The following is a 24,842-nucleotide window of genomic DNA, read 5'->3' as shown; positions in this document are numbered from 1 at the left end:
GAGTACAGATGAGTTGGCTTCCCAGTGGCTCTGCAATGCCCCCAGCAGCCCATTACTGGTGTCTCTTTGGTGGGATTTTGAGTGATTGTAGCACAGGTAGCAGCTCCTTCCAGCATGTCACATGTGAGCAGACTGTGCTTTAGCCTTTGCCGTGGGGGGCAAGTGTCCTGCTCCTTAGCACAATTCATTATTGCACTGCAGGAAGCACATGTCTCGTGGGCAGGGGAGCAGCCGGTACGTGAGAGGAGAGCGCGGTGTCCTAGCCTCCAGTTCCGTACTTTCTGTGACACGACATCAATCTGACAATATCAGGCTGAATCAAAGGGTGGGGGGAGCAGGGAGCCTGGCCAGGAGTAAAAGACCTTTGTTGTGAAGAATTCATTTTGAAACCAAGCACTTTGGCTTTGCTCGGATCCTCGCACTGGAAGAAGGAAAAATCAATGCTTCTCCAAGCCAAGTAGAAAAAAGTGCCCTCATCCTCACTTGAGGTGACAGATGGGTATTAATTCTGTCAGAGGGCTGGTTGCACAGGGATTTTGTTCTGCCTTGTTTTTAAAAGCTAAAAAGATGCTCACGGACGAGAAGCTCCTTCTTGTCATATTGGCTCAGGATAGAGGGGATTCGCAAAGCTCTGCCCTTTTCCCATCCGTTTGCCGCATCTCCATGGAGGGCCAAGGGGGATCGTTGTGTATAATCTCTCTGCTTTAGAGAAAAATGTGCACAGGCCAGCGGACCTCTAAATAGGCCAGCGGAGGAATCCTCCACACCTCTCTGCCTGTCTCCTGTGTTAGAAGCACATTAAGAACAAACTCTACACCTGTGTTGTTTTCCAGCACCATGCAGCGGTGAAAAGCATCTCAAAAGAAGCAAATGCTGTGTTCTTGCTGGCAGGTGACCTGAGAAATGTTTTTTTTTCTCTGTGGCAGCCTTTGCTTTGGGGAACAGGGTGATTTCACAGGCTCACAAGTGCAATCTATGAAAATGTATGGTAATTTTCTGTAATGCAGGATTATTTGGGGATCTGTCAGATTCGTGGGGTGTTCAATTTAAGATGATGCACCACAGGACTCAAGTTCATTCAGCAGCGTTTTGGCATAACAGCAAGTTCTTGCGGGACAGATGCCTTTGTTTTATCCCCTCTCTATTCATCATGGTGCTAAGCACATAAAAAATGAATGTCTCAAATCTACAGAGTAGCTTGGAAATACAGAGGCATAGGTTGCCCCCCTTCCTTCAAATGGAAAAGAGGAAGTCTTACAATAGGGATTTGTACTGTTGTCCCTTCCCTTCACCCCAAATGCAAGCATATTTGGTCCTGAGAAGCATTTGCTATTGAAAGAGACATTAAGGTAGAATAGTTATGTGCAGCTTATAGCTGCAGCGTTTAAATTGCTGTTTCACAGACTCAGGTAGACTTTGCGCTGGTTCTGAGGCTCTCATCAGCACCCCTCAATTGAAGCCCAGGGTTAGGGCAGGAATTCTCCGTCTGATGTCGTCCCCCGGCCCTCCATAATCTTTTGCTGGAGATCAGTTCTAGGCAGGGATCCATGTGACTGCTGTGCTTTATTTCTAACAGTAAATTTCATGTCAGGCTATCATTCCTGCATGAAGCAAATTATTTCTGATGATAAAAGATACTCCCTGCATGTGCCGTGAAAAATATACCCTCTGCTTTGATTTTTGGTTCTTGGTATTAGGCAGCCCAGGGTCTACGTGATGAATTTCTTTGGAATAGCTTGTTGATCGCTTTGTTCTCTAGCTGTCAATAATTCCCCTTCCTTGCTGTCAGTTGTTTGATTTTTGACATAGCTGATGGTCAGAGGTCTGTTTCTTCCCTCCTGCCCCCTCACAGGAGCTGGTGGTGGCTTTGAGTCACCTTGTGGTTCAGTACGAGAGCAATTTCTGCACTGTTGCCTTGCAGTTCATGGAAGAAGAGAAGAATTACCCTCTGCCTTCTCCTGCTGCCACAGGTACACCTTTTGAGTTCTAATAGGCAGGGAAATTTTGATCCTTATAAGTACCCAGGAGCCTCAGTGAAGGGAATTGACTGCATGGCCAGGTGCTGTATTTTCAGATGCTGATCTGCCCAACAAACAGCAGGGCTATACGGTTTAGTGATGCTGTGGGCAGCCCTGCTGCCTGTTTGGCAGTGTGATGCATTGGCCTGCAGAGCAGCATCTCGGGCAGGTCTCCATCTGAAAAGGCCACGGCGTGCTTCTGGCTTGCTAAGGAACCCTGCAGACTGAACTCCCAACTGGCCTGGGCAGGGATTTATCCTGCTTGAGGTTGAAGTGTACTGTCAAGGCAGGGGGGTGAAGCTGATGCTGATCTTCAGCTCCATGGCATATTAAACAGGTGATTTCTCTCTTGCGTGAGCTGAGGCTGCTAATGAGAAGTCTCATTGTTCTACAGTGAGCTCATCCTGCTGTGAGCTGTTGGAAAGCATCAGGTGAGACAATGGAGAACTTCACGTTGCAGTATCCTCCTGGAGCGTACCTGTGCCCTTTCATTTGTCTCTCTCCCTTTGTGTTTAATGTGCTGTTTCTTCTCACCCTTCTGCATTTGGCTTCATTTGAAGAATAAAGGGCCCTTAGAGAAATTGGTCCTGGCCTCTCATTTTTTTTAGAGATTAAATATATTGGAAATCATCAGGGATAACAGGACTTTTGCAACAAGAGCTTGCAGGAGAGAATGTATACTCTCTCTGCAATGAGTAATTTAATAGTTCCTTTGTCTGGAGCAATGAATCATATTAGAAAACCAGCTTCCCCACATTCCTCCCTCGCCTGCAGAAAATAGTCATCCCCTGCGATTATATAGCACTTTTCATTATCCGGAAGGATCCCAGCGTGTGCTACAAATGTGCATGCTGTAAGCAGAGCTCACATCACTGAAACGGGGGCATGGCTGTGAGGGAATGAACTAGGTGGTCTGCAGCCTTGACACAATCCACAAAGAAGTGAAGGGTGGCTTGGTTGGTTGAAAGTACAGGTCTTCAGGGCATGGGGTAAGATTTGAGTTGAAGCCAGAGCTGAAATTTGGCCCAAAAGTCAGGAGTTTAATAAACTTTTATTATGAAAAAAAAATGCCACCAGATTGTTAATGAACAGATGCAATTGGGACTTAATAGCTTAAGTGTCCTCTACATGACCGCGCCTGCAGCAACAGAAGACATTAGGACCAGGTGTGGGCACCGGTCCAGCATTGGCCTGGAGGAAAGAAGCACCTTGTTTCTCCTAGCTGTCTGCAGGGACTGACAAGGCTTGGTCCTGCTGAATTTATGGGATTTAACGGGACTTGAGCCCAAGAACTTGAGGCCTTGTTATTTGTGTGGAGGGGGGATGTGGGCACCCCAGCCCTTGGTCTTTACTCACTACTTTAGGACAGATGGCAGTAACTGAGCATCCTTCAAACAAGTGGTTTGCTTAAATTGAATTAATTGCTTCCTCTGATCACAGTGTGTTGCTGTGGCGGGGCTGCTCCCTTGTGATTCTGTGCATAACTGCTAAACTTTGCCTTTGCAGAGGGTGGGAGCTTGACGCCAGTCCGAGATAGTCCGTGCACTCCGCGACTGCGGTCAGTCAGCTCCTATGGGAACATCCGAGCAGTCACCACAGCCAGGAACCTGAACAAGTCTCTGCAGAACCTCAGCTTGAACGAAGAACGTAAGAGGACTCTGGTTTCTTTTTCTTACCACTTCCCTCATGTGAGGTTTTATTTCATTTGGTCCGTTTGCCAGCTCTGAAATTCTGCCACCTGAAAAGCATCAAGGGCCAACTAACCATTATGGCAGGGCATTCATCTGCCAATCCTACAAGGAGATATGAGTATCCCCGGCCTTTATTAGTATTAATTTTATAAGCTACAGGAGACCAAGCAGGGCACCCTTCTGAGGCACAGGGATTTTGTACAGACTGCATCATTCCTGCAACCTGACACATAGCCTGTTTTTGAATGCCCAGTGTTCAGAAAGTAGGGTTTGAGGATATTTTTCCTACCCCTTATCTATTGCATGTCGCAGCATTGGTAACAGTGTCCAGGTAGCAGAGCACTGATGGTTCTGTCTCTAGCACTTGCTTTCATGTCTGTCTGCTTCCCTTTTGGCAGCTGGAAGCTCTGTTGCCTTCTCTCCAGGGAATCTCAGCACCAGCAGCAGCGCCAGCAGCACCTTGGGCAGCCCTGAGAACGAAGAGTATATCTTGTCATTTGAAACCATTGACAAGATGAGAAGAGTCAGCTCCTATTCCTCACTGAATTCGCTGATAGGTGAGCAAGGACTCTCCTGCCTTTCCTCCTTTTCTCTTCCTTTCTTTGCCCTCTTGTGACCACAGCATTGCAGGTCAGGAAAAAGCCCTAATGTGTGGCTCCGGGAGGTGGCACTGTAACAAGAACTCTCACATTGGGTAAATGCTGTCACTGTGCCTGAGCAGGTAATATGGAGAAAGGGCAAGAGGGAACTTAACCTGAAGAGCTGTTTGGGGAAACAGGGGATCAAAGAAAAGAAAGAGACCATGCGCAAAGAAATGGAGGTGTTTAGTGATGAAATTCCTTTTAAGGCTTTGCAGTGAAAAGGTAGCACCCCTGAGGATCTTATAGCCACTGCAGTTTCACAGAATAAAGGATGGACAGGGAGGGTCCTTATCCCATGGAGATGATAGCTGGGCTCCTTGCCACTGGCTTCTACCTCGCCTTTGATTATGTTGGAAGTTGTGCTTGGTTTGTTACACCATTTGCAGTAGTCTACAGGCCAGCCTTTCCCAGTTGATATTTCTGGTGACTATGCGCACTCATGTACAGTTTTAAACTGAGATGAGAAAGGAGAAGCCCTGGGCCATGTCTTAATTGTCTGAGTGCCAAGAGAGCAGACCAAGTTTGGTGCTTCGCAGAAGACCATTTTGGGCAAAGAGGACCAGAACTGATCCCTTTCCATCCAGTCCCATCTGCATTACTTCCTTCTGGGGAAGGTAGGAACACCACCTGTCGTGCCTATTGATCTCCTTCGCAGCAAACACTAAACTGTCCCGTTCTGCCCAGAAGCCTCGGCCCTTTAGATAATACCCACAGTGCAGAACAGAGATGTTGGTGCCTGTAGCACACAGCTGATTTTGCATGGGAGATGCAACCCAGCATTTCCTCTGTAGAACCGAGTAGGAAGCTTTTCAGTAGACTAGTTCAGCTCTTTGACTATTTTTTTCTGGTAGCATTTTCAAAGCATACCTGATCGATCTAGCAGCATTTTTTCTTTAACTCGGCATCAGCTGTCTAATGGGCTAAGAACCTTTCCAGTGCGACAGAAAGGAACAGAGCCAGCTAACATAGAGGTGACCCAGGTTGGAAATGTTCCCTTGCCCAATGGACTGGAGAAGACACTGTACATTAGACAAATGACAGGGAAGGCTCAGATCCATCCATGCATATGAATTATATGGGCCCCCAGTCATGCCTGCACCTTGAAAAGTCCCTCTCACCTGTGGTCTCATGGGGGTAGGGTGAAAAATGTAGCAGCCCAGTGAATGAAAATCCTGCATGCTGCACTCCAGTACCAGAAGGATTTGGGGATCACACTGATAAATAGATCTAGTTGATTATTACCTGGGGGCTGAGGGCCCCCATGGCAGTTCAAAATTGCTCCTTTTCCATCTTAATAAAGTGCAGTCATTAAAATCCACAGCCCTTGACACAGACTGTTGACCCTGGTCCTTTCTGAGGAGGCCTTGCAGGCTTGCTGGAGTGCTTCCACCCATATTAGACTAGGACCTCAGCTCCCTCCTTCTTCACGAGCTCATCCCCACCCTTCCACAAGAGACTCCTGCTGCCTGCTTGATGGCTTGTGTACGTCTCAGGAGAGCTTTATAGCCTAGCTGAAAAAGAGTCTAGGAATGAGCTGGAGATGAGTGAGGGAAACTTAAGAAAACAAAAAAGCGGTGCTCCAAAGCCTCCCTCATTCATATTCAATCAGGAAGAGCTCATATCCAGCAGTAAATGACACAGCTTACAGAGGTGTTTAAAATTCATAACTTACACAGAATCCCATTACCTTCAGCATTTGCGTGTTTAAAGCCAGGGGTTTTTCATTCTTGCTAAAGGATCGCAGTCTCCTAACCTGCTCCCAAAGGGAAGGTTTCTCAGCATTCCTTCAGCTCCGGCAGCCCGTTAGCAGGGCCATGCACCACTGTGCAGTAGATCCAGGCCAGAGTTGTAGTGTCCCTGCCTTGAGCTGGCAGGACAGGCTGGGACCAGCAGCTCCTCCTTTTTGCTTTAAACCCACTCCCTGGCCACCCTCCAGTGCTCCAGGCTATTTTGGACAGGCCGCCTTCTAAACCAGAAGCGGTTTGGGGTGGGAGGGTCAAGTTCTTTTCATACCCTCCACTTCTTGCTCTGGCCTCAATCTTGTATCCTCTAAGCTGTGTCAGGGGAGTGGGGAGAGAGAGAATGATGGTGGACTGTAAAGGTCCCTTTTTCATAGATTTCACAGACATTAGGGCTGGAAGGGACCTCAGAAGATCATTGAGTCCAGCCCCCGGCCCAAAGGGCAGGAAGTCAGCTGGGGTCATAGGATCCCAGCAAGATAAGCATCCAATTTGCTCTTGAAGGTGTTCAATGTAGGTGCTTGAACCACCTCCGATGGCAGGCTGTTCCAGATCTTGGAGGCTCGGACAGTAAAGAAATTCTTCCTTATGTCCACCCTTGAAACGGTCTCGCGGTAGTTTATGACCATTCGACCTCATCATCCCTTGGGGCGCTCTGGTGAGCAAACGTTCCCCCAGATACTGGTGGTCACCCCTGATAAACTTATAGGTGGCCATTGTCTCTAGTGGGTTATGGAATAGAGAAAGATCCCACACAATTTACTGATTTGCTTAATGCTCCTGGCTGGGGGAGTATTTGGTTGATTGCATGATTACACAATGATTACACACTAAATACATACAACACAATTTTATTTTAAAATTCCTTGCTACACATATAACACTGCTTAGCTTTAAGAAATCCTTCCCAAACAGTGCTATAAGAATTAGTCTTACAAAAACAACTACAATTATAACTAAAGGTTAACTTGGAATCACTACTGTTGTTTCTCATGGTATACTTACAATCCTAGAATTCTGAGAAACCAAATCCCCAGATATATTTTCATCTTAGTTATGGTTTTAGGGTTGGTCTCAGCAGTGATAGGAACAAGTCCCCTTCCTTCGGTCCCACTCGGGCACTCCGCAGCTTCAGCGTGAACTGGAGTTTTTGTTCACGGAGAGGGTGGTTCAGGTGATCAGTCTGATTCGGCCTACACTTGCGATTCTTCCTTCGGTGTTCTGCAAGTGAGGTTACCTCCAAATTGGGGCTGTAGGTTACAGTTTTTATTGGGTGAGTTGCCGTCTTGGGCCCCTCCTACCCAAACCTGTCACTACTCCCAAATTTGGGCTCGGATCTTTCTTAACAGATTTCAGCTGGGTGGTCACTTTGTATTCTTTGAGAAATTTTCCACACCGCTGCAGTGACCTCTCTTCCCAAACCCCTTTCAAGAGCCCCGAGGTTTTGATATCTCAGAATGTTTGCTTAAGGGTCGTTTTTAGGTTAACTTTGTTAAAGGCCTCTAGAGATAAAATTCAGAACCAAGACATTCAGCACATAGGCAAAAACAAGCAATGAGCCTAGATAAGAAGATGAACCTTGCCTTTTTTCTAAACTGGCTAATGGGTATTTATTATACAAGCATTCAAACTATTACATTCAATATGACAGCCATCAGATCATCCCTGAGCCTGCGCTTTTCCAGGCTAAAGAGCCCCATGGCTCTCAGCCTGTCGTCGTAAGGTCTGTTTTCCTGACCTCTGATCATGCGCATGGCTCTTCTCTAAAGCTTCTCCACATCCTTTTTGAATTGTGGAGCCCAAAACTGGACGCGGTACTCCAGCTGCGGCCTCACCAAGGCCAAGTACAAGGGAGAGTGACATCCCTGGATTTGCTTGAGAAGCATCTATGGATGCAGGCCAGCATTTTGGTCACTTTACTAGCCGCAGCATCGCATTGCAGGCTCATGTTCATCTTGTGGTCAATGATGACCCCAAGTCTCTTTCTTCCATAGTGCTAGCCAGCCTAGCACTGCTGAGCCTATAAGGATGCTGGAGGTTTTTCCTCCCAAGGTGGAGAACCTTGCATTTTTCAGTGTTAAACACCATCAGGTTCTCATCTGCCCATTTGCTGAGCCTGTCCAGGTCAGCCTGGATCGCCCACCTGTCTTCTGGCATGGATGCTTTGCCCCAAAGTTTGGTGTCATCAGCAAACTTGGCCAGTCTGCTTCTGACTCCAGTGTCCACATCATTAATGAAGATGTTGAACAATATGGGTCCAAGGACAGAGCCTTGGGGGACCCTACTGGTCACAGGACACCATGATGAGTGACTTCCATCAACCACCACCCTTTGGGTCCGACCACGGAGCCAATTCCCCAGCCAGCGGATCATGGTGGACCCAAGGCCCTTGCTTTTCCTCTGGCTCCCCACATGCTGCTTGTAGCTTTTTATGCTGCTTGTAGCAACTGTGGTCAGAAAATCCCCCCTCTAAGGGCATGAGCCTTTCCATTTGTACTCTGTATTTCGTGGGGTGTTGGAGAGCCTGTGATCTACTGTGAGAATCTCTTTTGGGTGGGGAAACTTCAGCTGACTGCCTGTGGTGCCATTTGCATTATGTATATCAGCAGGAAATCTGGGTTTGGCAGCCACCCTGAGCCATTTCCGCCCCAGGTCCCTTTGCTGCCAGCGTTTGGGGAAGGTGCTTGTTATTCATTGCTTCACTATGAGCACTGTCGTGAGAAGCAGTACTCTGCTGCAGTCCCTGAAGGATCCCAGCTGTCTCAGGGCTTGTGGAAGGTAGTGGTCCCCAGGGCATCCTATTGTGAGACAGACTAAATACAGGGACCAGCCTACAAGTTGTGAGATCTCTGCAAGAAATGTTAGTTCCCCACTTGCCGTCACTTTGGGTCTGATCTCAGAGGAGCAGGCTGCCACACACAGTTCACACAACCCAGAGAATATTAGATTTTTTTCTTCATCTGAATCTTGGTCTCCCAGGACCGTCTCTTGCACTGGGGGAAAAAGTAAAGGAGATGATGGGATACATTGACAAAGCAGGTGGGATTAACATTAATGGGAATTGTGTATCTGAGTCCCTGGGTTCCCTTGACTGCTCCATGTGAAAGATTTCAGCTCCGTGTTTTCACTGGGTATATCAGTTCAAAACTTGCTTTTCACTGCAGGAAAACATGCAGCCCCAAGCAGGAGCCATTGTCTCCTGTCTAAACCACACCAGCACTCATGGTGAGCTCTTGGTTAGTGTTTTGCTGCTGTGGTATGTGGGGAATGGACTGTCTCTCACCCCCAAGATCAAGGCGTAGAATCACTGTAGTATCTTTAATGGGCTAGCAGAAGCAGGCAAAGGAAAGGGCCTCAGTAAAAACACCAGTGCCGAGGTTTGGGTGCTTTACAACTGTGTCCTCATGGTACCCAGGTGATCTGCCTAAGCTCTTAACCACTTGTGTGCCCTGATGGCTAATGGCTGAATGGATGGAGAGTTCTCAGTATTCCTGGGTGGATCTTGAATTTTTAAAAGGGGGGTGCAAATGGTGAAGGACATCATCCTTTATAAAACCACCTATTCTTCTCCAGTTCAACATCAACAAGAAGCGTTACTAGTAGGCTAGGGGCCTAGGCTGTCTGATTCAATTCAAGATTGAAGCAAAAATGAATAGAACTCCATTGGAATGAGTTAAAAACCAATCTGCAGGGCTTCTTTTCTAGGAGCAATGAAGAGGCAGCAGAAGGGCAGAACAAAGGCTGGCTGGACAGGTGGAACATGAAGCCCGTTAAAAAGAAGACAGGGTCGTTATCTCCTGTGGAACTATAGGCTTAGAAGGGGCCAGGTAGATGCCAATGAGCGAGGAAGTCAATGGACTTCTTCAGTGCTGCTGGTGTGCAGAGCAAGAGTCAAAAAGGGGGTGTGATTGCACTAATGCTGCTCCTGACCCCCAGATCCGCCCCTGTGTGTAGCCAAACAAAGCCAAAGTTATCACTGAAGAAACACTGTTTATTTCTTATGTTCATTGCTGACAAGAGTCGTTTTGTAAATCTGTCCTGCAAGGTCCATTAAACCAGCTTTGAATTGGTCCGACTAATTACACAGCTCAGCTGTTGTTTTAAATTACACAGCCCACCACTTGCCTGGTGCTTTGATTGTGTCTCATGGATGTTTTTTATTGTAGTCCACTCTGTGAAATCGAACCTCTCCTCTTGCTGCCCATGTCCCCTTTCATTATCTCACTGACTCGGGTCGTCCCAGTTCTGCCAGGAGCTACGTCAGACGTGGCACTTGCTTGAGTTGGTGCGATCGGCAGTGCTATCATCAGAGAAAAAAATGAATGTAATCTAGCAGGAGAGGGGAATACACCTTCGAGCGCTCGCTCTATGAGTCTGAGAAACCTTTGTGGAAATTCCTTCTGTTCTTTTCCAACGCATGTGGAATTGCACTGGCAAAGTCCCTTTTCCCTTTTTTCATCATGCTTAGATGTATAAAAGATGTCTTGGCGTTCTTTCTTCAAGCCTGCGTCATCGGTGAGGTTGTTATCAGAAGGGCTGGAAATACTGATGGATTCCCCTCTGCCTCCCCACTCTCCCTCTTTCATGAACTTTAAAAGAAATCAAGCCATCCCGATTTCCCAGCGGCCCTTATGTAACTTTCAGCACAGAACCGAACGTGCAGGAAGCAGAATGCTGAGCAGGCTTCAGGCAACCTTCGCAGCACTGTTACCCGGGCAGCTGCTGCAGTGTCTGCTACATTTCTTCCCAGTCTTTTAGCACTTTGTCATTTTGGAGTTGTTTTCAGGGTGAATTCAAGTGCTGACGAGAGCAAGCCTTATAATGCCCTGTATCAAGGCAGAGACCGGCACGGTGCCACCATCGTTTCCATTCTGTTTGGGTGTCTCCTGAGCAGCTCCTTGCTTTACTGTGCAGTGACTTGTCTTTATTGCAAACCTGTATAAACAACTGAGGAGGAGAGGGAATCTCCCCTTCTGGCCAGAGTCAAAATTTGACTCTAGGTCTATAGAAACAGAAGACCAAGCAAGGCCACCTGTCTGCTGTCCTGCTCAGTTTTCAGTGTTGTACTGCTGTTGCCCAGCTGCGGTCTCAGCATGGGCATAAAATGGGGTGAGCCTGTGTCTAGAATCTGGTTGATCTCTGTACTAGGGTTTATCGGCCGTCTCGCTTGTCCCACGGGGCAAACAACATTGCTGCACCTTTATCTGGCCCAGAATGAGTTTCCAGGATGCAACCTTATGAGAAGCCCACATACTAGGAGAGGTTAGGAAAAGCTGTGACAGGCTCTTCCACGGAGGTTGCCCAGTAGAAGGTCCCACTGGGCAGCAGCTGCTTGTTCAGAAGGTGCCATCGTGAGTGCAGGGCTGAGAGCTGGCCATGGACTCCTCCACATGTTAAAGTTGCTCCAGTAAATCCCGTGGCCACCCTTTGGGTGAGAAGTCCTTTCCTTTGCAGGATGCTTTAGGGGGTGGAAGTTAGCTCGCTGCCTGGCCATTCGCAGAACTCCCTGTCATATCTTAGTGATTTTTTTCTACTGAAAAGGAGATTCCCTTGTCTAAGCTAGACAAGCATACAGAAAAAAGCACAAGCTGTGTGCTGCTCAAGCCTGTAATTGCATTCGGTTTAAGTCTTTTGGGCCAGAGTTCAAAACTGAACTGTCAGAATCTATTTTCTCTTGGCCTGAGTGTCAGGTGTAGAAGCCAGCCAGGGGGAGCCCTTGCTTCTTGACCAAGGATCCCTTTCTTCCAAACCTAAAGGTTTATATTTACATGTCTCCAGAAGCATCTAGGGGAAATGCAGGAACAGCTTGCTCTGTCATTTGCAATTAATTGTGACTCATTTGAAAACCCTATTTTAGTTCCTTTCTCGTCTTTCCAGTACCTACCTCGTAGCACTCAAATGGCTCAGGTCCCAGGAATGGTGTTACAATGATGGTACACGGTGATAGGTGGGAGGAGTAACAAACTGCTGATGTGCCAGAAGCCAGTAAAATAAAGCACATACAGACTTCTTCGCACTCATCCAAGCCCTGCCTCTTTTGATCTGAATATTGCATGTAACCATCTCTCCTGCTGTGCGTACCACACTGCAGGCATTCTTGTTAGGTATCAGGGTCATCAATTAGCCCCCTGACTCCGCTGGAAGGGCTGACTCATGCCCAGTCTACACTAAAGAGCTGAACTGGCAGAGCTTAAGTTCCCTCTGCAAAGCTATGAGGGCATCTACACAGAGGGCAGCAGAGCCCCTTCCTTCTGCCAGTAGACTGTCACCCCCTCTCCAGCCAGGGGCCGGCTTCTGCCAGAGGCTGGCAGCGAGCAGAAGGCATCTGCAGACACGCATGCACCTTCTGTCAGGTGCTGCAGTGTCTTCAGCAGCTGTTGCCTTCCCAGGATGCCCTTTGTGGTCGGTTGGCATGATGGAGCTGCTAGGAGTGCCCAGTGGTGGCACAGGGGTGTTGGTTGTAGCCACGTTGGTCTAAACACATAGGCAGACAAGATTCTTTGGGTAAATGTGATATCTTTTATTAGATCAACTAAATAGTTTGAAAAATTGTTCTTTGCAAACTTTCAGGCACAAACACCCTTCTTGAGGTAGAGGGAGAGTCAGGCAGAGGTGACACAGAAACCTCTGGGGACAGTTGGGGACGGTAGACAGGGGCTCGGTTTTATGGTCTCTGAAATGATCAGCCCTGAAGCATGTGGTTGCAGTGCTTTGATGCTGAGTTTGCCAGTTAGATGTATTTAAAGGTCCTTAAACTACCTTCCAACACTGTTGCTACAGAAGTTTCAAAGCATTTCACATGAGACCCCCAGCGTACAATCAAAGGGAGGAAACTGAAGTGTTACAGAACAGCGCCACACATCGTCACACGTGTTAACTTTTAAAAGGGCAGTAGATCTCTCTTGGCTTTTTAAAGTTTAGGATTTTAGTTCACAGAGGCTCCCAACTTATTACCTTGTTTCTGTGCCAGTTGATTTATGCAGGGTGGTTGAGTGACTTGCTCCAAAGGTTTAGAAAGATCGGCACTTCCACTCAGGTGCGTTTCCAAGTACTCTTTACTGTCCCTGAGATTTTCCCCTGTTGTTTCAGCTAAGCCTTGCAGACTTCGCAAAGGACAACACAGTGCAGCCTTCATTCCCTTTCTGGGAGTGTAGGTTTGAGCACTGTGCTTTGCTCTTCCCAAACTACCCTTGGGAAGCATTGGAGCTCCCCTGTGGATTAATGTGCTCGCAAGACATGAGGTGTTCAGAGTTGGCTGAAACGATGTAATTTTTTGGCACTCTTGCTGTTTTTTGTTCTGTTCCAGGAGTTTCTTTCAACAGTGTTTACACCCAGATTTGGAGAGTCCTCCTTCACCTGGCTGCTGACCCTTATCCAGATGTCTCAGACCTGGCTATGAAAGTGCTCAACAGTATTGCCTACAAGGTATGGCTTCCTGCCTTCCTACGTGTATCTGAGCTCTTGTGGTTGATTTTTTTTTTTTTTCATGCTCGTGCAGAGCGTGGGTAGATTGAATTGAATAGGCCAAGTTGGAAGGACAGTGCTATTGGAGAAGGAACTTTGACATCCCAAGATAAAACCGTTTTGTGGCGGTCCTGACCAGGTAACAATGTGACTGTATGGGGGCGGGCCAGGGATAATGTCATGGCGTAAATTAGGTTAATCCCTTAAGAATTGCAAGTCTACTTGTCTCGATCAGTCCCTGAGAGGAACCTTACAGATACTTCATTAAACTATCCCTTTGCAAACTGATTTAGATTATGCAAGTGGGACTGGCCTGCAGACTGAAGCCACAACGGCTCTCCAATCCAGGTGAACTAGTACATGTGAGTCAGCATGCAGACCCCCTCCCACTTCTCCCGTCTTCTATACAAACCTAAGCCACCATGCTCATCCCATTTCATCCTCCAAGGATGGTGAGTGCTCCCTGGAGGCTGCCATCTCTGTTATTCCACAATGGCTCCCGCTTGGGGAGCTGTAGCAGCAACCCTCACCTTCCACCAGAAGCCAAGCACCTGGCCACCTCAGTTCATCTTATCACCATCAGCCCTTCAATGGATGGTGCCAGAAAGCCATACAGACACTGCCTTTCCCCCTGCCCCTGCTATGCTTGGATTCCAATTTTCTGGTTGCTCCAGCATTTTATAGCCACAAGCCATTCCCATGCAAGACGGTGTCTCTTACTGAGCAGTTACTGTGAATGATCCCTTGCACTTCAGACTCACGCCCCCCGAGCTACAGTTGCAGTAAGAGATGCCAGCATCATGCATCTGCCATTGTAACATCTTGGAGATGACCTGCTTTTTCAGTCCATTTTCCTCATCAGCAGCAAGCTCCCAATTTGAGTCCTTTCCTTGTTTGTTTCAAATACGCCCCTGGGTCAGTGTGCAGCCATGGTGTTTTGGGGGATTGAATAACTTCACCCCCTGGGGACAGCAGGCTCAGATTCCCCCACCAGTGGTTTGGGCATTAAATGAATTTGTGCCTCAGATGGAAAAAGGCCAGCTCCAGGAGAATGGTAAAGAGGGGAGAGTGCAAGCCTTCAGGCTCTCCCCTCTGAATCGCATCTGGGTCATTCAGTGTTGCACTTTGCATGGCACTCGGCAAAATAAAGCTTTAGCCCAGCTGTAAATTATGGGTTACACAGGGGACCTGGGACTTGTCTCTCTTGCCTTCTCTTTTTTTTATGGGGCTTTCTCCCTTGGCAAAAAGAGCTTGCTTGAGCACTGCCGGTGTGTTTTTGTGTCCTGTAAATGTCTTTGCTAGCAGAGTGCAGTTCTGCTTAGCCAGCGGGATTGGGAAGTGTGGGTCATTATGTTGTAACAGTTGGGAATGAGTGTCATGCCTGGGCTGCTAAGTGTTTCTGATGATTTTGTAAGGCTCTGACTGAAGCGGCACAGCAGCGGATGGAGTTTCCTCTTCACCAGAAGCTGCAGATCTGATTCTCTTCACACTAGTTCTCTGTATTCGGAGGGGCCAGCCGCCTGGTTTGGTGGCTGGCCCCTGTCTGTCTGTAGGCAGGGTATCATCTGGGGACGGAAGCAGCAGTGCAAAGTAACCTGTCTTCTGCTGTGGTCGTGAAAGCAGCCCAGGTTGTGCTGAGTCTCTGAGTCCACAGCTGAAAAAGAGGCCAAGTGCTGCCTGTCAGGGAGGGCTGGAGGAGATGGGGACGGATGACTGTTGGACAGGAGGGCTGCCTCCAAGCCACGAGGATTTCCTCACCTGGAGCAGATGGACACTTTGCATCTTACTTTGCTTCTCTTCCAGCTGCTCTCTGGCCCTCAGTCTCCAAGGCACTGGTGCTTTGGATGGTTTTACACCTTAAACAGTTGAAGCACTTATCTTTGCCAGGGTTTTTAGCTGTGGACCTTCAAGTGAGTTTCTCCCTCCTTTGCCTCAGTCGGAAGCCAAGGAAGAGCCCCTGTGTGCAGCCTTCACATTCACAGATCGCCATAGTCTGCAGTGAGATGCTCCGAGTCTCCTCCTGAGCTGTCCATGGTGCTAAACGACACATGCGACTCCTAAAAAGTTTGCCTTCAAGCAGCCTGACAGGTTGGGCTGCAATCTAAACCATCTAGAATAAAGCCTTAAGGCTGAAAATCTGGGGTCATGATCTGGCATTTAATTGTGCTCAGAGGTCCCACCGTAAGTGCTACAACCTGGATTTACAGTCTTGCCTCCACGCCTCCCTGTGCTTGTGAGCTGACATGGATTCCAGAGGTCTGGATGTGCTTAAGTGAGGTTTTGCCATTGACTTCCGAGAGAGAGAGAACAAGTTTCTCCCTTGTGTTCTCTTAAGCTCCCAGCAGTGGGACCTGGATGGTCCCAGGGAAGCACACTGGGCTCTTGGAAAATGCTCCTTTCAGGAGGTTAAGCTTATTTATGAGGGTGTTTGTTGTGCCAAATATGCTTTGGACAGGCGGAGCTGGGATATGTTAGAACATGGGAATGCCAGGTATCCCTCCTGCTCCTGACTGGAGTTGTGAAGGAAACAGAAGTTTCAGATGGCTGGCTGTTCTGAAACATTGTGGGTGAGAAGGAGATCATTTTGGATCATAACATCATAGAAAACTAGGTCTGAAAGGGACAGTAGGGGGTCATCCAGTTGTGTGCTCTGACCAAGGCAAGAACTTCCCTTTCTAAATCATCCCAGATTCATGTGCGGCCAGCAAACATTTAAAGCTTCTGAAAAAGAAATGCCAAAATCACTCTGCGCATGATCCTGTATGGTTTGCTGTATCAGAAGCTACAAAACCATGCCAGTGATAGTCATGTTACTGATCTGGTTATTGGAAGGTGCTCAGATGAGAGGGTGATGGATGGGCCACAATATAAGAACCTGAACAGAGCCATCACACCGCACTAAAAGCGTTAGTATAGTGGTCAGTCATCTTCAAGACCACATGGTAAGCCTCAGGCTAGGAGACAGCAGCTACTCTGTTTTAAATAAGAATAACTTTGCTAAATTTAGTCTTGAAAAGCAGATTGTGCATTACCAGCAGGCAGGTTGCTTATGACTGCCTTCATCTGAATCAGACCCAGCCAGATTTTTGTTTTTCCAAACGGGTGAGACAAATGTCTGACTATCTGCATCTCTGCTGAAACCATGACTGGCTCCTTGGCCACGGGAAGACGGGGAGTGCTTCAGAAGACAGCACGTGGCTTTGTAGGCTTAGGATGAGCTGGTTAAAAACCCACGTGCCTCTCCACTCCTGAAACACACACTGTTGTTTCTGGGGCACACAGCATCTTACACTGGATGGCTTTCTAGTCTAGCATTTGAATTAAGGAAACAAAGTGGGATGAACTGGATGTCGTTCACCACTCCAACTTTAAGAAAACCATAAAGCCCTGCTTTTCTGGTCTGTCTGTACTGAAAACAAATGAGAGTCTAGCAAGTGATGCAGGCTGTTTAAAATTGTGTGATCATGATTAATTAATGAAGCCATTCTCCAAAGTTTCTTCATTCAGCTGCTTTCATTGGCAGGTCTGAAGCTCAGTTACCTTGAGAGTTACTTCTGTATAACAGACCTCCTTGGCACGCAGTTCTGTGCTGAACAAATGGCTCTGCCTACTTGTTCTTGCTACCCGAGGTCATTACTCAAAGTTACCATCTCCCCTCCTGGGCAGGATGCGATATGAAGGCTGTGAGAGCCCTCCTTCAGGAAGTGAAACTTGGGGAAGAGCTGCCTCAGGTGGGGTGTTACCAATTCTGCCTTTGCCTTGTTATCCCACAGCCCTTGGACTGCTGCGTTAGAAGAATAAATGCCCGTTCTCTTTCAAGAAGGACTTTGTCTCGCTCATTTTGCATCCTAGCTCTTCTGGAACTAGCCTGACCTGGAATCCAAGCTGCTTTGGATGACAGACACCTAACTGCAACCCCTGGGCCTTTCGTGGCAAATTAGAGCTCATTATGACCAGTAGTTAATTCTGAGTTGCTAAATCTAGTCTGTCCTCCCTCTTTGTTACGAGACCTTCTGTCCGCTCCAGACAGCACACTAGAAGATCTGACTGGCACTGTTGGGTGGTGGTGACAGTAGAGTATCTGTCCCTGACACTGGAGGAGGATGGCCTAGGAAATGCATTGGTTTCATGCCACCAAGAACTCAGTAGGATAGCTTAGATGGCTGCCTTGTGCCCAGGGTACAAAGCAGTGCTTTGCTCAGGAGCCCCACTTGTGCATGGGCAGCCTGTGGACACACCGTACTGTTATAGCCATCACTCTCCATGCTCCTTGGAGCCAGCCCAGTGATGTTTGAGACGGTTTGAATTCCCCAGTAGGTCATGTGAGGATAGGCAAAATCTGAGGCTGCCTCCAAGGACCCTCTGGTTCCCGCAAAGAGGTGGCGGGAGCAAGGCAGGATGTACTCTCAAGCACGACTGCCTTGATTTTCTGTCTCCAGCAAATAGTGTGTGTAAAGTGCAAAAGCTAATAGTGCTGCTCCCTGCAGACATGCACTCTGCCCTTTCTGCTTGCTAGCTGCGTGGAGCCCAGGAAGCAGCACACACAGCTCTTCCCCTTCAGCTGCCTTGCGTTAGTGCGACTGCCCTGGCCGTACTGTGTTGAGCACAGTGTCTCCTGCCCCCTCCCCCCACCAGTTCAGAGGTTCCCTTGCCCAAGGAGGTGTCCCCTCCTCCCCACTGTGCAATCCCGATTCTCCAGCCACCTCAAGAGGGATCAGTCAGCCTGCCCACGTCACAACTGCTGCTCTCGGTACCGGTCAGTTTTGTTGGCTCGGGGTTGCTTCTGTCCCTGAAAAGCTGTTCCAGTGCAGAAAAAGAGAGAGGAAGTATGTGTGTGTGTGTGGGGCGGGGGGGCAAGGATCTCAGTTTGGGGTCTCCAAGCAAGCAGGAATTTTTGACCCAGGGCTTGGTTACCCGCCACTGGCAGCATGTTCTGTCTAGGGAAAGGGGGAAGGTGAGGCAGCTGTCTTGACTTCTTCACCACCCTTCCTCTGGCTGCTCTTAGAGCTGCATCCAGCCCTTCCCAGCAAAAAAGGGACTTCTCCCTGCCTTCTTCAATGAGACTTTCCTTTCCAGGCAGTTGTTGAATGCTGGTGATAGTGACTCATCCTGCATTGGTCCTGGCTGCGTTTCCGTAGTAGATGAAGTGACTCGTGGCAGGAGTGCTGTGAGGCTTCCTGTTTGTAAAATGCTTGGAGAAGCTGCAGGAGCTCAAGCATTATTCAGGGGGATAGCAAGAAATCGGGTATCTTTATGCAATGGCCATACTTACAGTGAAAGCTTTGACTCGAACATGAAAGCAGGTCTGGAATTTGGGGGCAGGGGAGCAGTGCTGGGCTGGGTAAGATATCCAGCCCTTGTTTTCCAAGAGGAGGGAGAAAAGTCTTGCTGTCAGCAAGTCACCCCCAGGCTGGTAGCTTGCCTTTTGGCAGCTTTTTTGCAAGTGCCAGTACAGGACTTCGATTGCAGTTTAATTATGGGAAGGGATTATGCCGTAGCCCAGAGCCTCTCCCTGTAAATAGCAGAAGGATTCTTTCTGGTAAGTGCTTTCTACAAAGTGGCCTAATCACACAGTGATCTGGGGATTGTTCAGGAGGCTTTCGTGTATATTGTTAAAATCCCACTTTGATAGAGAGCTGAACTGCACTTAACCCAAGACATGTGCTTTTATTAGATAGTAAATCATGGGACTCGCCTTTTGCACCCTACCAACCTGTTCCATGCTCTGATTTTCTCCCTAGGCAACAGTAAACGCCCGCCCCCAGCGCATCCTTGACACCTCCTCGCTCACCCAGTCTGCCCCTGCCAGCCCTACCAACAAGGGCATGCACATCCACCAAGTGGGGTAAGTTGCCTTGTCCATGTTAATAATGTGCAGGTTACAGGGTGAATGGATTTCTGCACCCACTCCCCACCAGTAGTCCCTCCAGGGGACAGAGCTGGGGGTGGTGAAGCAGATGTGCTGGATTCTCCTTTGCCATTCTTATCTGGGCAAGGGGCAAGTGGAAGAAGCAGGGCACATACCGATGCTGCTATCCTTGTGTAATTGGTTGATCTGAGGTCAGCAGCATTTACAGTCTTCTTGGGTCTGATCTGCCTTCCCTCTCCTTACAGATGGGGAGGCCTCAGGGTTGCCTGATCAGCACCAGGCTGCCTCCAAATCAGTTAGTGAAAGAGCCATGTGGCCATGGTCAGGATTTGGAAAGTCCCAAACCCTGTCCTCCCTCTCCGTGGAAATAGCAGTTGCAGCTCCTGTCTTGACCCCCTTACAAACAAGACAAGCTGGGAGATGCCTGGCTCCAGAATGATTCTGTAACCACGTGTTGCTCACTGGCCATGTCGTCAGGTGAATGTCAGTGTAACAAAGCTGTTTGCCCCTTTAAGGGTCTGGGACAATCAGGAGCAGGCAGCTTTGTTAGGAGCAAGTGAGAGGGACTCAGTGATAGGAGTAAGGCCGACTCATAGATTTAAGAGAGCATCATTCAGGTCAAAAAGCGATAGCGAGTCTCCTCTCCTGCGCCTCTGTCTTGTTCATCCCTGTTTCCTTTCCTGCTGCTTAGAGGGTCCCCTCCCACTGCCAGCACGAGCAGCTCCAGCCTGACGAATGATGTGACCAAGCAGCCAGTCAGCCGGGACATCACATCTGTGAGATCTGCAAATGTGGGCAACATTGGGGTCCAGTATACACCCCACTCTCACCAGTTCCCCAGGACCAGGAAAATGTTTGACAAAGGACCGGACCAGGTAAGACGGACTCCCTCCTCACCATCACGCAGGCCTCTTGTTTGCTCTTCAACTCCCCAGAGCCCCTTTGTTTGCTTTTTGCCACTGCTGGTGGCTTCAGTGTAGCTTCTAATCAGTGAAATAAAAATGAATTATTTTCCCTCTCTGCAGTATAAATGTCACTTTGCAGCTCTTGATGTGACATTACTCGGTGCTGCCACAGCCGAGAGGTGTTTAATCGGAATAGGCTGTTTATTCTTCTGTAAACATTCAATCACTTTACATAAGTCAGTGCTGCTGCCTCACCTTAATGAACAAAGTTGCATGGCAGTTCTCAGAGGGCAGGAGTCAATGCCTCCAGTTGCAGGGAACATAGAAACCTTACCATCATGTCAGAGCAGCTGGGCATGGCAGGAGCAGCCCCAATCACGCAGCTTTAGGACAGGATGCACTCAGGTCTTCAGCAACAGAACATGGGTGTGTTTTGCAAGGTGTCCCCACTAGTTCCACTGAAGTAGAAAGAATGTCAGTGGGTACTGAGGGGCTGCAGTGGGGAAATAGGCAAGCCAGGCATACCTGGGGCCTGGCGCACATGGTGCCAAAGGGCTTTAACAATATCTGGCCCTTATCAAAGGCAAGTCAGTGTCATTACTGCCACTTGTGTGCCATGCTCCACTCTTTAGTAGTGGCTGCCCAGTTGCACCCCCTGCAGGGCTGCTCTTTCTGGGTCTGGGAAGACCAAAGTGGGAGCAATCTCAGCTGCTCAGAGAGAGTACCCCATGGTGTGCAGGAAAGGCTGACTAAAATCCCTGCACAAAAGGGGTGACTTGCTCCTGGTTAGTAACAGAGAAGGGAATAAACCCACATCTCCAGACCCTTTCAAAACCCCAAGTTGTCTGCAGCAGGAGAGAACACTGTTTTAGTGTATGAGCTGAGAGGAGACGGAGGGGGGATCTTGTGGCTGCCTACAACCTTATCAGGGGCCACCAGCAGGGACTCAGGGAAAGTCTGTTCCCCAGGGTCCCCCTTGGAGTCACCAGGAACAATGGCCACAAGCTGAGGGAAGATAGGTTTAGGTTAGATATTAGGAAGAACTACTTCACTGTAAGGTAGCCAGAGCCTGGAATAGGCTTCCCAGAGAGGTGGTGCTCTCACGTTCCCTGGAAATCTTCAAGGGGAGACTGGATATCAGGAAGCACTACTTCACTGTCAGGGCGGCTAGGATCTGGAACCAACTTCCAAGAGAGGTGGTCCTGGCTCCTACCCTGGGGGTTTTTAAGAGGAAGTTGGATGAACATCTTGCTGGGGTTGTATGACCCCAGTATTGTTTCCTGCCATGGCAGGGGGTCAGACTAGATGATCTACTCAGGTCCCTTCCGACCCTAGAAACTATGGATAGGCACCTGGCTATGGAGTCAGCACACAGTGAGGGCAAAGAAATATCATCTCTGCCCAATGCAGCCATTGGTTTAACGCTTTACCTATATGAAGTTGCCTCTGTTAACTATGGATATGACCCCTGCCACCCCCAGTGCTCCTTCCTGCATCTAGGGGGTTGGACTAGATGATCTGTCTAGTTCCCTTCTGACTCATTGATTCTATGAGCTGCAGCCATCTTGCTGGGACTGCAGAAGAGCCCAGTGGAGAGACCTGGAGGTCAGTATCTGGGGGGATTCAGAAACTGATTGCTGATACCAGCCAGGATCCGGTGGGGCTGGGCAGATTTTCACACGTCATTCAGCCCATCCACCTCACTTTGAACTTGTAGCTTGGTAGCCATGCTCCACTCTTTAGTAGTGGCTGCCCAGTTGCACCCGCTGTGGGACTGCTCTTTCTGGGTCTGGGAAGACCAAAGTGGGAGCAATCTCAGCTGCTCAGAGAGAGTACCGTACGGTGTGCAGAAAAGGCTGACTAAAATCCCTGCCTGGACAGAGCTAGAGACCACGTTATTCTCTCTATAGATGTGGCCCAGGCAGCAGCTATGCAGGTACCCCTGTCCAGGAAGGGAACCTCGAGGGGAAAGAGGGTCTCTTGGCTCATTTGTTCTGCGGCCTTGCTGCCAGCTCGAACGTGCCCTCTGAGATGTGGGCACCTATATGTTAGGAACTGAAGTGGGCCCCACCAGTTCATCACCAGAACCACCCTGCAGCATTCAGTGGTGGCTTTGGGTTGTGCTACCTGGCACAAGGGACTCAACTTAAGTCAATACATAGAGAGGAAACGCCATCCTCTGAGCCCTCAAGATGAGCCATTTCATGTTAACCTTAGAGTAGTGCCCAGAAGCACATCAGTCTTGCAGCCCAGAGGAGCTGTGTGCTTATGCCCGTATAGGTAAACTCCATCCATCTACCAAGAGCTTTTGTAAAGGTTATTTCTCAGGGCCTGGCCTACAAAGTGCCTGACTGTCCAGGCAGCATCTTTTAGCAGAAACCACAAACTTTCACCTCGGTGTTCTCTTCCCTTCTCCCTGGGCAGACCACCGACGACGCCGATGATACCGTGGGACACAAAAACTTCATTTCGGCCACAATGCAGACGGGGTTTTGTGACTGGAGTGCAAAATATTTTGCTCAGCCTGTCATGAAGGTAAGCTTTTCTTCCTTTACATTTATGGAGTCACACCGCTGAGTCTCTCGGGGAGGTGGGGATCTGACACCCTTCAATGCAAGCCCAGCACGTTCCCTGTTCAGAGCATTCATGGTCCTTTCAGTCACTGCAGCGAGAGTGTTGTCGCTACCCCACTGCTGTCTGAGACCACCTAACACCCTGCCTGGAGTATGTGGGAAGAGAAGTGACTGGAGGGGGAATGGAGCAAAGTTACAATGCTGAATTTTGTTCCTTTGCCCATAGAGGACAGATGTCAGAAGGAAGAGAATTGAGTTAATTGCATTGTATTTAGCACCTAACTAGCAGGCTTAGTCTTCAGTGCACTGTACAGATGTTCAGTAATCCTCGTAAGCAAGTGAAGTGGGGTAGGATGACAAAGTAAGACAAAGACAAGATTCATCACGGAATCAAGCAATGGGTGGGTGGGAGCGTATGTTTTAGTGACACCGTTCTCTGGGGTCAGCACACAGTGAAGGCAAAGAAATATCATCTCTGCCCAATGCAGCCATTGGTTTAACGCTTTACCTATATGAAGTTGCCTCTGTTAAGCGGCAGTTCTGGTTTGTGCATGCCAAGGAGGATTAACAGATAGTCTTGCCTGAAGTGGACAGCACATGGGTACACCCACGTTAACTTTCCAGGAAAAATGCTGGTGATAAAACCCTCTCTGCTGCCACCCACAAAGGAACAGGCACTATAAATACTGCTGGGTTGCTAGAGTCAAAGTCAGTGCAATGAGCCTCCTTTGTTCCAGCGGCAGGGTCAGAGGTGCTGCTTTGTTCCTGCCTGTGCAGTTTGGTTTCTGGTGGTGCTGGGGCTAAACTGAGCAGAGGTAATCATTGATAATTCTGCCTTAAGTGAAGTCTAGTTAATCCTAGTGTCAGCAGAGTGTGTCCTCCACTTGGAGCCAGACTTGACCTTGCAACCTTAGATCTGGGATCTGCTTGCAGGCTTCTTATGAAATGTCCTTTCTCTCAGGAGAGGGGCTGCAATAGCAACTGGAAATCTGAATTAGTGCCCTGGGAAGACTCCCACAACCTTGTTTATTAGGTAAAAAATATTGCACTTGCAGTAAAGCCAGTGGGCAATGGGAGCAGGGATGACAAATCTTCTGTTACAGTGTAACAGTTTATGCTGGTGCTGTTTGATCCCGGTACAGTTACACCTGTCTGTACTCTTTGAGATGCTTTCAAAAATGGTTCCCCCCAGTCTCCCACTTGTCAGTGCAGTGTGAGACACACGCCAAAGCCTGGCACTAGGATAAGTGAAGTTTTTAATTGGGAGGCGAGTGCTGTTTCTCAGTGGCACAAAGGAGAGGTTGCCTCCCAGCTCCCCAGATTTTTTAAGAAAAGACTACGTATGATTTCAGTCTTAGCTAGTAAATCAAAACACAGATTGCAAGCAGTAATTCTTACTCCCTCACAAAAAAAAGGAAACCCAATGCCTTTGGGGGGACAAATCCCAAGGTCTTGGGATTCAAACGGAACAAAGTATAACTGAAATTCCAGCTTCAGTTTTTGAAGGCATCGCTGGCCATGTCTACATGAGATGCTTTACTGCACAGTAGACTAATCTACTGTGCAGTAAAGTGTCATCGTCTACATGTGCAGGTGCTTACTGTGCAGGAAATTAGTCTATTGTGCAGTAGATTTACTGTGCAGTAAAGCCAAATAGCAATAATTGCGCATGTAGTTGCGTCCGCTGTTTGACTCAGCAGGTGACACGCATCACACACAGGTGAACAAGTCTGTGATATTGTCACTGTCCAAATAACTCAGGTGAAACATAAGGGCAAATCCCAGAACGTCCATGTGACACAAACTAGTGAGACGATGCTACTTTAACCCCAGGGAAATATTGCTGGATGCCGGTTTTAATAAGCAGCCGCTGGCGATTCGCATCTTTTAAGCATAAGGAAAAATATCCCCGTTTTGTGCATAATTTCCCCCGTTCTGAGCA

General features: G+C 48.4%; 1 protein-coding gene across 4 annotated transcripts in view; it reads left to right on the top strand.

The window, feature by feature from the left end:
- Window positions 1-24,842, top strand: part of RPTOR (regulatory associated protein of MTOR complex 1) — a 258,055-nt gene that overhangs the window by 197,582 nt on the left and 35,631 nt on the right. For 3 of the 4 annotated variants that reach the window (XM_090059361.1, XM_090059358.1, XM_090059360.1), the window contains 7 exons: window positions 1,853-1,970; window positions 3,525-3,665; window positions 4,108-4,266; window positions 13,396-13,514; window positions 19,295-19,398; window positions 20,114-20,297; window positions 22,752-22,862. In XM_090059361.1, the coding sequence (XP_089915487.1) occupies window positions 1,853-1,970; window positions 3,525-3,665; window positions 4,108-4,266; window positions 13,396-13,514; window positions 19,295-19,398; window positions 20,114-20,297; window positions 22,752-22,862 (936 nt within the window). The remainder of the gene's footprint in view (window positions 1-1,852; window positions 1,971-3,524; window positions 3,666-4,107; window positions 4,267-13,395; window positions 13,515-19,294; window positions 19,399-20,113; window positions 20,298-22,751; window positions 22,863-24,842) is intronic. The other variant, XM_090059359.1, reaches the window with a different exon arrangement.

Source organism: Crocodylus siamensis, chromosome 8 (assembly GCF_052110815.1).
Source record: "Crocodylus siamensis isolate JL-2025a chromosome 8, ASM5211081v1, whole genome shotgun sequence".
Taxonomy (NCBI): Eukaryota; Metazoa; Chordata; order Crocodylia; family Crocodylidae; genus Crocodylus; species Crocodylus siamensis.
Note: the sequence above shows the minus strand (reverse complement) of the source record. Positions and strands in the feature narration are given on the sequence as shown.